General features: G+C 42.3%; 1 protein-coding gene across 5 annotated transcripts in view; it reads right to left on the bottom strand.

Annotated features, from left to right (window-relative positions):
* Positions 1 to 1619: 1619 nt before the first annotated feature.
* Positions 1620 to 12101, bottom strand: part of RAD18 (RAD18 E3 ubiquitin protein ligase) — a 72428-nt gene continuing 61946 nt past the window's right edge. For all 5 annotated transcript variants that reach the window (XM_033926104.1, XM_033926107.1, XM_033926105.1 and 2 more), the window contains one exon: positions 1620 to 1875. In XM_033926104.1, the coding sequence (XP_033781995.1) occupies positions 1863 to 1875 (13 nt within the window). In that variant the 3' untranslated portion in view covers positions 1620 to 1862. The remainder of the gene's footprint in view (positions 1876 to 12101) is intronic.

Genomic DNA, 12101 nt, shown 5'->3' with positions numbered 1-12101 from the left:
AAAGCATCACTTTGGAACCCCCCAGATTGCCCTGCAGCAGACTTTTGTACCACCTGTAGACACTAAGATGATTTTTGGGCTTCCTAGTATTTGACAGCTTATTGAGCTAGAGGTGTGAAGCACGTTTGCTGGAAGTGATTGAAAACCCGAGTAGACTGTAAAGGATGGTTAGGCATCTGAACACCTTTGAGTAAAATCACACGCTCAAACTAATAAAGAATATGCCACCAAATGATCGATAAGTTAAGGTCAAATGGAGGACAGCATCTGTTTAAGGATGCAGTTCATGCTGCAGAAAATAGCATGCGAGAGCTTTTGGTAGCAGAAGGCAAAACAGATGGAGCCAGAGACTTGTCCTGATTTGGTACATTAACACCAATTCCTCTCTCGATAATATCTTTGCACTTGAAGCCGACTCAGATAGCAAAGGATATTTTGATTCTTTCGTTGTTAGTGACCTATAGTCTCTGTCTGAACCTAACCAAAAGACCCTCCTGAAAACTAATGGGTCAAGAACCTTCAGTATATGCAGGTGGTTGTGAGATGTCTGTCTGGAGAAAAGCAATGACATAAAATCTTAAGATAGATCTAATACCACAAGAAGTTTCTTGGAACATAATTATTCATGTTTATGCAGTACCTTTAGGTTTATAAAGATGGCACTAGTTTATCTCCCACTGCCTCAAGTATCCACTCAGAATGTAAAGACATTTCCTACCTGAATACTTTTCGCCATTGTACACTGCTTCATAGAACTAGTAGCACTATAAAAAATAATTATTACAATTATAACACATCTTGTTGATATATGAATGCGGGAATTAATGTATGCTGACAGAAAACATTTGCCTATTTTTGTTCTGTGCATCTAGTTATTCTCAAAATCGAACTCTGAAACCTTTGTATTTTTCACTTGTTAATTAAAAAGTCTGAAAAATGGACACAGAACATTAATTACTTTCCCAAAGTAATCAAACTGCCTATGGCTATGGAAGATCTTTATTTGCCCTCTAAGGAATGGAATGACCCCGATATTTGTATAAGCAGAAACCCTTTGAAAATTAAGACTGATTTTCAGAGTGAGAAATATGGATTGGTTTTCTTTTTACAATGCCACAGATTTTGCATCATGTTTTACAGTGCTCTTAAGCTATGCTCAGGAGAAGATGTGGCTGTGCTTACATTTGAAAAAATCATTTCTAATAACTTAGTTGCGGCAATATAACCAATTAGACATTATGATTTCAGACACCTTCCATATTACAGGTCTGATAAAACAATGGAGATCCTTATTTCATTAGCTTCCCTTCCATGGGTTTTGGCTGGATTTTCCTCATGTATGTTGCTCCTATCTTATGTCCCATTCTTAATTGCTGTTATTTTGCGTTTACGATGTACCTCTTGATCCAAGATGCCCCTAATCTATGCAATGGCTATAGATTATTCTTGTTCGATGAGATTGTAACGCTACGAATGTGACTTATATTGTAAATCTACGATTGCAAACTGTAACCTCTTTGGGGAGGACGGGATATAAAACCAACCAAATAAATAAATATCAGAAGTGTTTTAAATCCCTCCATAATATGAGGGTGACCCAAAACGTAAAGAGAAAAAATACATTTGACGGCTTTAATAGAAGTAACTGTGAGCAACTGAACAGATCACTTTCCCACATTTGTTGTATCGTTCAACTAGCTTCTACTTTCCTGCTCTTGAAGCTGCCTTTACTTCATCATGCCTTCTCTTTTGCTCTCTGGGCTGCAGTGATGGTGGAGAAGGGAGAGAGAATGGAAATGTTGGCAGCCAAAATGGTTTTCTTTGCTTCCCACCAGTCCTTCTATCCTAAGGACGGCAGTGACTCAGCTTCGATATCTAAAGTAGAAATAAGAGCAAGAAAACTTTAGCTTCAGATCTGGTCCATCTAGCCCAGATTCCTGTTTCTGTGGTGGCCAATCTAAGTTACCAGTACCTGGCAAAAACTCCATCTCTTCCATCCCCAGTTAAGAGACAGGATCCCTTTACAATACTGACAAAAGAAATCTTGCTTCTGGCTGAAAGTTAGATAAGGAACTACCACAGTGAACATGAAAATCTGCTACTAGTTAGTTTCCATATTTTAAACAGGTGCTTATTTTGTACCTGGGGCAATGAAGGGTTAAGTGACTTGCTGAGGGGGAATCAAACTCAACCTCAGGGTGCTGAGGCAGCTGCTCTAGCCACTAGGCCATTCCAAATGATTAAAACATAGTAAACCTAAGTTAATTTGTTATGTAGTGGACCGCAAAGCTCTAATGTCTCCTCACACATAGTGTAATCGCTGCATTCACCAAAGAAATTTTTCAAAAGAATTGTGGGGTCCCGACATTTCGCAAGAGCTGCCTCTGGAAACCCCATCTTAAAATAGCACATCGCAACTGTGGTCAGTCTCTTTCCAATAAAGAGTAGTTACAAATATTGGACCTTCCAATTTAATACAAAAGTCTACAAAGGAAATCATATAGGTTGCCAATAGAAGCGAGAGTCATCTTCAAATTCGCCTGCCTCTGCTTCAAAACTTAACTGGCTTGTCCCCGATATATCTGTCTCACCACTTTGTGTTCCCTGGAACCACTCGCACGCGTAACGCCTATCTGTTTACCTACCCTTCCCCAAAGGGATGCACCTACAAAAGATTCCTCAATAGAACTCTCTCGTACCAAGCTGGCAGATGGACAAACTGCCTGACCACCCTCATCTCATCTGCCCCATCTTACTCATCCTTCAGGAAATCTCTCAAATCCTTCCTCTACGACAAATTTCTTGAACCCCCCCATCACCAAATAACCAAATTCTACCCCTCAATCAAATACTTCCATCCTGTAATTGATACTGGTTGCTTTTCTTGTCATTCACCACCCTGCATCCTCGCCATATATGTAACTATCATTGCATAGTAAACCGCTTCACCGCATTATTCTGTCCCTTGCATTGCATTTTGCTCTACAAGTCTCTCGCACTGCTTTTTTTCCACTATATAAATATCTCTGCTGTATATGTACAGTCTCCTGCATGGTAAATCTGCATTATTCTTCGCTGTATAAACACCTTTACTGAATATGTACAGTCCTCATTGTATCTTCACTGTAAATGTACAGTCTCTTACACTGTAAACCGCTCTGAACTGTTTGTGGTACTACGGTATACAAAATAAAGTTATTATTATTATACAGGTATTTAACCATTGCACAGACTCTGTATAAGATTCCCTCATGCATTAATGTCACTGGCCAGGCAGATGTTTCCATCCTCTAGCTTCATTTATCAATTGAATTTAGATTAATCCACTTCCCTGGGAACCTCTAGATAAAATTAAAGAAGAATTTGGGTGCAATTCTTTCTTAATGATCCAGGTATGGAAACACTGGAAAACAGGCAGGGAAGGAAAAAAAGTTTGGGGCATTAGTTTCTTAGCTGTGTGACGAAAACCTCATTTTGCTTCTATTACTTTCCTCATTTTCTTTAGTATTCATTGTTCAGCTTTCACTACTGCCCACGCTTCAGGGCTCAAAGGCACCACACAATGATGGAATAATCAAAGCCGCAATGCACAGACCCATCTCTCTGCAGGAAAATAAAGCATCTCAAAACAAAAATAGCCCAGCCTTCAAGGTTTCAGTGTAAAGTAAGTTTGAGGTTTGGCAGAAACTTTCCTGCACGGTTTTCTTCTGATTATATTCAGACTACAGATTGCCACCCACTTAATGGGATGCCCTCTGATCACATAGGCAGTTTGTTTCCCTTTTCAGAGCCTTCTGACTGAAAGCACTTTGAATGCCTTGAGGACAGCTTTGATCATATTACAGAAGCAATTCAGCTAGTAGCAGCTGCTGTGTGTCCTTCAGCATTGCTGAATTATGTAAATGAACGCAGATACCGTACTGGAAAGAGCAATTTGATACTGGACTACGGACAGACAGAGAGGAAGAAATGAATTTCCCCACTAGCATCTCAAAACGCTGCAAGTCGTCTCCATTAAAATATTACACTTTGTCCTTTCTCTACAACTACAATGAGACATTCTGCAGCGTTCTGTTGCAAAGTAGGAAACAAGTTTAATCTCCAGGTCAGCAATATGTTCCTTTAAATGTGGAAATCCATAAACCATTATTAAAGGGGACTTGGGAAAATCCACTGCTTATCCGTGAAATTTAAGAACATGGAATTATCTACTTTTTGGGATCCTACCCAGTACTTATGACCTAGATTGGCCACTGTTGGAGAGAGGATACTGGGTCTGATGTACGTTATGTTCCTACTGTGGGTAGAGAGGGCCAAGTACAGGACTTAGTGTAGCAAGGAAGGGGAGGATGCCTAGTGGTTAGGGCTGCAGGTTCAAGCTCAACACTACTCCTGTGACTGACACTCCATTGACCCAGATGCGTTAGTCAGATTGGGAGCCCACTGGGACAGATAGAGAGAAATACTACAAATAAATCCAAAATCTATCCTTATGACTCCACAGTTGGGTTCCAATGTATACAAATTTCTTATGTGCATATCTTGAAATCTCGACTAACTGGGAGGACGGTTTGGCGGACAGTAGCTTTCTGTAGCAGCATCAAGCCTACAACTAGACCAGATTAAAGTCCCGCTTAAATGAGATATCACCAGTGATTTTTCCCCTATGCTAAACCTTCTGTGGTCCCTGTAATGACGCTCCTGTGGCAGGGGCTCTTGCTAGACCCCTTAATAAGGACCATGACTTCCTTTACTCCTTCCTCCCCTTATCATCATCCACAGCACCACCGACCAGCTGAAATTTTAACTTTTAAAGGGGAAGGGATAAGAAAAGCTCTGTGGCTTTGGGTGACACAGGTTCCAGTACAACTTTACATCCTAGAACTAACAGTGACAGATGATGGCAGTCAGTACGGATCAATTGTTCAAATAATCTGTCCAAATGTGCCGTTACATTCTTATTCTAGCTTCTGGGTCTATCCTGTTCACACTTAAATAACTTAAAGTCATTTCATGTCATCGTTTTTCATTTGGAGAGCTAAATCATTTAGGTTTATGGCTGCAAAGGGATGGCACCGGCAGCTGGAACGATTTTGAGAGACCACTAACCCTACTACCATTAGGAAAACTTGGTTGTTTCCACAACTTAATTGATAAGCTTGCAAAATGATGACGCAGGAATGGTGAACACCCATAAGAAAAGCTTCATTTCATATTTTCTTGAATTTTTCTTGTTCTTAACTGATATTTTGTATTGCTTTCTAAATTACTTTGGGGTTTATGGTACAGAACTTCTTTACTTTTCATCATTTTTCAAGGGATATTTGTCTTAGACTTCATACATAGTGAGCATTAGTAAATTTATTTTAAACCATCTGTGAGTAATCAGGAAGATGGCATAAATGTTTATAGCACAACTGGAAAAAGGTACCATGTAGGGCAGTAATCTTCAATGCAAGGCCTGCGGGACAACAGCGGCCCACAGGAACATCTGGCAGCTCCTGCTATCATTCGGGTGGGGGAGGTCGGTATCTCTGCTCCCACTTTTTGCAGGTCCACAGATTTCTCCTACCTTCCCCCACCCCTGGTTCCTGTAAATTTGCAACTGTTCATTGAAGATTAAGGCAGGCCATAATTAGACAGTCCGGGGACTTCTCTCACCTCCTCCAATAGCAACGTCCTGTTACTATGCAACTAGGACTAGTGAAAGGAAGGCATCAGGACTGCCTGCTGTGGGCCTGCATTAATCTCCAAGGAAGACCACGTGTTTACAACAGCACCTGGGGGGAGGTAGGAGAAACTGCCAGATCTGCACGAGAAGGGGAAGAGGCACAAGAGTGAAAATTCTGGCTCAGATGCATGCTCTGGGGAGGGGGTTGTAGGAGAGTGAGAGAGAGAGACACTTGCTCTGGGGAGGGGGTTGAAGAGAGACAGAAAGATGCTTGCTCTGGGGAAGGGGGTTGTAGGAGAGAGGGAGAGAGAGACACTTGCTCTGGGGAGGGGGTTGTAGGAGAGAGAGAGAGACACTTGCTCTGAGGGAGGGGGTTGTAGGAGAGAAAGAAGCTTGCTCTGGGGAGGGAGGATAGGGGAGAGAGATGTAAATTTATGAGCATAACTGTAAAAGACAGAGAAACTTTTGGCATTTTGATTGTTGATGAGCTTTACAATGGAGAATAACACCGGGACAAATTTGTCTTATCCTTGTTAGTTCTGTCCCTGTTCCATCCTTCAAGCTCTGCCTTCATCTGTACAAACCTCGAACACTTATGATTTTAAAGTATTTGAGGCTTATGCAGATGAAGACAGAGCCTGCAGGGATGGGACGAGGACAAATTTGTCATTCTCTACTTTGCAATTCATTAATTGGAGCTGAAATGTTTGTAAATATTGATTATTTTGTAGTTCTTTTTTGTCAGCTGTATCGCATGTTATGTGAAGATTTTTATTCTGGTACTGTTTTAAATACTGGTTGTTTTCTTGTAATAAAAAATGTATCAATACATACTTTTGGTTTTATTACAAATTGGAGATTGAAAGTGAGTCAAGGAATCTGAGGTAGAGAGACTGTTGGTACATAGGTACAGGGTGGGGAAGGTTTGGAAGGCTTGAGAGAGAGAGGTGAGGATGGATGTCACTGACACACGGGCGGCTCTCCTTCAGCTCATTTGGATCCAAAGTGGCCCCTGCTCAAAAACATATCTAAGGCAAGACAAGATAGAGATTTATAAAATCCTGAGTGGAATGGAGGGATATGCCAGGAAGTTACTAAGTAGTATAGTTTATTTAAAACAAATGGGAGAATATATTTTCATTCATCACATAATTAGGGTCTGGAATTTGCTGTTGGGAGGGTGCGAAAAAAGCAGATGGCATAGCATTAAAAAAGATTGGACAAATTCAGAGAAAAAGTGTTCACTACATCTCAAAGAAGAAGAAAAAGTACAGAAAAGGGTGAAAAAGAAGGGGTTGGGATGACTTCCCTACGAGGAAAGGCTAAAGCAGATAGGGCTCTTCAACATGGAGAAGAGACGGGTCAGGGGAGGTATGATCGAGGTCTCTGACAACACTGGAAAGCTCAAGAAAGGGATAAAGACCATCCTCTTCACTAATAAAGCAACACAGAGAGTGCTGACTAATCCCTGTTGTGTGTGCAAATAAGTAGGATTTAGTAAGAACATAGTATGTGAGACTAGTAGGATGAATGACTCTATGGTACAAATCATCTCAAAAAACACTAATTCTGTATTGTAACACCTTTACAGAAGCTCATGTAAACCGCTCTGACTTGACTCCACAGTCATTCGTAGCAGTATAGAAGCTGAGTGGAGTGGGACAGGTAAACATGAATCGCTTGTTTATATTTTCCAAAAATACTAGAACTAGGAGGCATGCAATGAAGCTACTAAGTAGTAAAGTTAAACTAAACCAGAGAAAATATTTCTTCTCTCAACGTGTAATTAAATTCTGGAATTCGTTGCCGGAGAACCTGGGAAAAGCAGTTACCTTAACCAGGTTTAAAAAAGGTTTAGATAATTTCCTAAAAGAAAAGTCCATAAGCCATTATTAATATGGACTTAGGAAAATGTACTAGTGGGATCAAATCCCAGTGTTGCTCCTTGTGACCCTGGGCAAGTCACTCAATCTTCCATTGCCCCAGGTATATATGTAAATTGCTTTGAATGTGTAACCACAAAATTCAGTATACAAGTCCAATTCCCTTTCCCTACTGCTTATTTGTAGGACAAGCAGCCTAAAATCTGTTTCACTCTTTGGGTCTTATCCAATCCACAATGACGTCACACTGGGGAAAAGCCACTGCTTATCCCTAGGGGTAACCAGCAAGGAATCTTGCTACTATTTGAGATGCTGCCAGGTACTTGTGACCTCAGCTGGCCACCATTGGAAACAAGATACTGGGCCTGATCCAGTATGGCAGTTATGTACACCACCCTCTCTGTAAAATGGTATTCTCTTACACTGTTTTTGAGCCTTACATAACATGACAATTTATAGCATGCCTTATTGCTGAATGCAAAATGTTTTAACAGTGTAACTCAATTACAAATTACATCCTTGAGCTTTTCATTCTATACAAATGCCAATCCATGAATAATCTTAGAAATGAAAACCAGGCCTCTTTTTTCACCTGATCAAAGCTCTGGGATCTTTAGGCGCTGGCGTCTGATGCAGTTAGTTACCTGGGAGCAATGAACTACCAACTGATCATATTGCTTATTTGCAGCTCACACATTTCTTAACTTTGAAATCTCTTAAAGCCTGTTGTCATGTGGGAAAACAATTTCCTGGAAGATTTATGAGAAGATTTTTGTAATACTTGTAAATTAATTTCAGTGCTGTGCTATATCCTTATCTTAGGGACAGTTTGCCCCTTGATCTGTCTTAGGGCTAAATGGAAACCTGAACTAGGTACTCGATATGAGAAGCTTGATCAGAAGTCAATGGAAATTTGCAGACGATACGAAGTTATTCAGAGTAGTGAAGATGCAGGAGGATTGCAAAGACCTGCAACATGACAAACACGCTCGAGAAATGGGCCATGACATGGCAAATGAGATTTAACATGGATAAGTGTAAGGTGATACATGTCGGTAATAAAAAATCTTATACACTACAGGATGTCCGGTGCAGTACTTGGAGAGAGACTTGGGAGTACTGGTTGACAAGTCGATAAAGCCGTCCGCGCAATGTGCGGCAGCGAACAGAATGCTAGTAATGATTAAAAAAAGGGATCACGAACAGATCGGAGAAGGTTATCATGCCACTGTATCGGGCCATGGTACGCCCTCACCTGGAATTCTGCATCCAGCACTGGTCACCGTACATGAAGAAGGACACAGTACTACTCGAAACGGTCCAGAGAAGAGCTACTAAAATAGTTAAGGGGCTGGAGGAGTTGCCATACAGTGAGACTGAGAGGGGACATGATCGAAACGTTCAAGATAATGAAGGGAATAGACTTAGTAGATAAAGACAGGTTGTTCACCCTCTCCAAGGTAGAGAGAACGAGAGCACTCTCTAAAGTTGAAAGGGGATAGATTCCGGACAGACGTAAGGAAGTTCTTCACCCAGAGAGTGGTAGAAAACTGGAACGCTCTTCCGGAGGCTGTCGTAGGGGAAAACACCCTCCAGGGATTCAAGACAAAGATAGACAAGTTCCTGCTGAACCGGAACATTTGCAGGTAGGGCTAGTCTCAGTTAGGGCACTGGTCTTTGACCAGAGGGCCGCCGCATGAGTGGACTGCTGGGCACGATGAACCACTGGTCTGACCCAGCAGTGGCAATTCTTATGTTCTTATGAAGCCACAAGCAACACCAAGCTTGCACTGAATTACTACCTTGCAAGTCTTCTGAAAGTAAATGTAATGTAATTTATTTCTTATATACCGCTACATCCGTTAGGTTCTAAGCGGTTTACAGAAAATATACATTAAGATTAGAAATAAGAAAGGTACTTGAAAAATTCCCTTACTGTCCCGAAGGCTCACAATCTAACTAAAGTACCTGGAGGGTAATAGAGAAGTGAAAAGTAGAGTTAGAGGAAAAATAAAAATAAAATAAACATTTTAACAAGACAGCATTGATCTAAATACTTTGGAAGGTAGAAGAGAGGAGAGAAAGGAATAGATGAAATGAATTGCTGCGGTACTGTGCTCATCTTCAAAAGAGACATGCTCCCAAAGCAAAATTATAAGACATGATCTCAAGAGCACAGAATTAAAAGCAGCAGTACCTGGTAACATCTGAATCTGGCGCTAAGCAAAGAGCACAGTTACTTAACTGTAACAGGTGTTCCCTGAGGACAGCAGGCAGATATTCTCACGTGTGGGTGACATCATCCAGGGACCCAGTATGGACAGTGCAAAACGTGTACTGTCACTTTAGAATTTCCAGTCTTGAGACTGCCCGTACAGGGCATGCACTGGTGCCTTCCTGCTCGACGTCAGCTCGTGCGACCATCATAAGTTCAATAAAAAAGCTACTAAGTCAAATAGGGGAGGTGGAAGGGTTGTGAGAATATCTGCCTGCTATCCTCAGAGAACACCTGTTACAGGTAAGTAACTGTGCTTTATCCTAGGACAAGCAGGCAGCATATTCTTATGTGTGGGACTCCCTAGCTTAACTAAAGGGTTGGTGGTTAGTTAGCATTTAAAGAGAATACATTTTGTAGAATTGCTTGGCTAAACCACCTAGAATAATATTGGCCTATGGACTTCTCGTTTAGGAAATTATCCAAACATTTTTTAAACTGTGCTAAGTTAACTGATTTCACCACATTCTCCGGCAACAAATTATAGAATTTAATTACATGTTGTATGAAAAAATATATTTTCTCAGGTTTGTTTTACATCTACTACTTAGTAGCTTCATCGCACGTCCCCTGGTCCTAGTATTTTTGGAGAGAGTAAACAAGCGATTCACATCTACCCTTTCCACTCCACGCATTATTTTATAAACCTCTGTCATATCACCCCTGAGGGGGAAGACACCAGCCTGGCATCAGAACTGTTTCTTTTGCAGAAGCCTCTGGATAACTCCCCATGGACGGCTGATGTCAAGACCTGCCAAAGCCTGGACTGGCAGACAAAGAAGACCGTTGTTCAATGAAAGAGCCCGAGTACGGACGAAAGCGCCTGAAGGAACGAAAATTAGGATACCCCGAACCCCTGGAAGGATGGGATCCATTCATAGGCAATGACTTGGGCCTGTGATCCTGCACACTGGCCATAAGGTCATTCAGACCCTGTGGACGAACAGCAGCAGTCCCTTAAAGGCAACCAGCTCACGGTCGCTTTAGAAGAATTACCAGACCACTGCCGGATCCAGAGCATCAAGTGAGCCGAAACGGAATAGACGGAAAGCATCAGCCATATAATCCACTCCCGAGATTATAAAATCCAAGTTACAATGCACCACAGTGATCATGGTGCAGCGTGGAATGGCATAAGAACATAAGCAGTGCCTCCGCCGGGTCAGACCATAGGTCCATCACGCCCAGCAGTCCGCTCCCGCGGCGGCCCAAACAGGTCATGACCTGTCTAAATCACCAGAAGGGGCCCCATGCCACCTTGGTTTCCTGATGAGTCCTATCTTCCCATCGAAGTCCTAGCCCTCCGGTCTTGCACATGCACGGCCTGGTTGGGTTTCTATACTTTCTCAGTATCCCACGATCCCTTTATCCCCCAGGAATCTGTCCAGTCTCTGTTTGAATCCCTGTACCGTACTCTGCCCGATCACTTCCTCCGGTAGCGCATTCCAAGTGTCCACGACCCTTTGGGTGAAGAAAAACTTCCTTGCATTTGTTTTGAACCTATCTCCCTTCAGTTTCTCCGAATGCCCCCTCGTACCTGTTGTCCCCTTCAGCCTGAAGAATCTGTCCCTATCCACCCTCTCTATGCCCCTCATGATCTTGAAGGTCTCTATCATATCACCCCTGAGCCTCCTTTTTTCCAGAGAGAAGAGCCCCAGCCTGTCCAACCTCTCGGCGTATGGGCAGTGTTCCAGCCCTCTTACCAGTTTCGTTGCTCTCCTTTGGACTCTCTCAAGTACCGCCATGTCTTTCTTGAGGTACGGCGACCAATATTGAACGCAGTATTCCAGATGAGGACGCACCATCGATCGATACAATGGCATGATGACTTCCCGCGTCCTGGTTGTTATGCCCCTCTTTATGATGCCCAGCATCCTGTTGGCTTTTTTCGAGGCCGCTGCGCACTGTGCAGATGGCTTCAGTGATGCATCCACCAGCACACCCAAGTCTCTCTCAAGACTGCTTTCTCCCAACAATGCCCCCCCCCATTTTGTAGTTGAACAACGGGTTCTTTTTCCCTATATGCATGACCTTACATTTTTTCACATTAAAGCGTATTTGCCATTTGTTTGCATGCCCAAACCACAAAGAGGCTGACACCATCTGTACACCAGTGGCCACCAAATCAAACAGATGCTTAAGGACAAAATTCACACTGGGGAGAGATGTGCCACAGAGGAAGCAAAGCGTTTGTTAAAAGCATCTACCAGGGAATAAAGCTGCTCCATGGTATGAGCACAGTGCAAGGGACCCTCAGTCACATAACTGGATA

This window comes from Geotrypetes seraphini, chromosome 17 (assembly GCF_902459505.1).
Source record: "Geotrypetes seraphini chromosome 17, aGeoSer1.1, whole genome shotgun sequence".
Taxonomy (NCBI): Eukaryota; Metazoa; Chordata; class Amphibia; order Gymnophiona; family Dermophiidae; genus Geotrypetes; species Geotrypetes seraphini.
The sequence above is the reverse complement of the archived record's forward strand: the minus strand, read 5'-3'. Positions and strand labels throughout refer to the sequence as shown.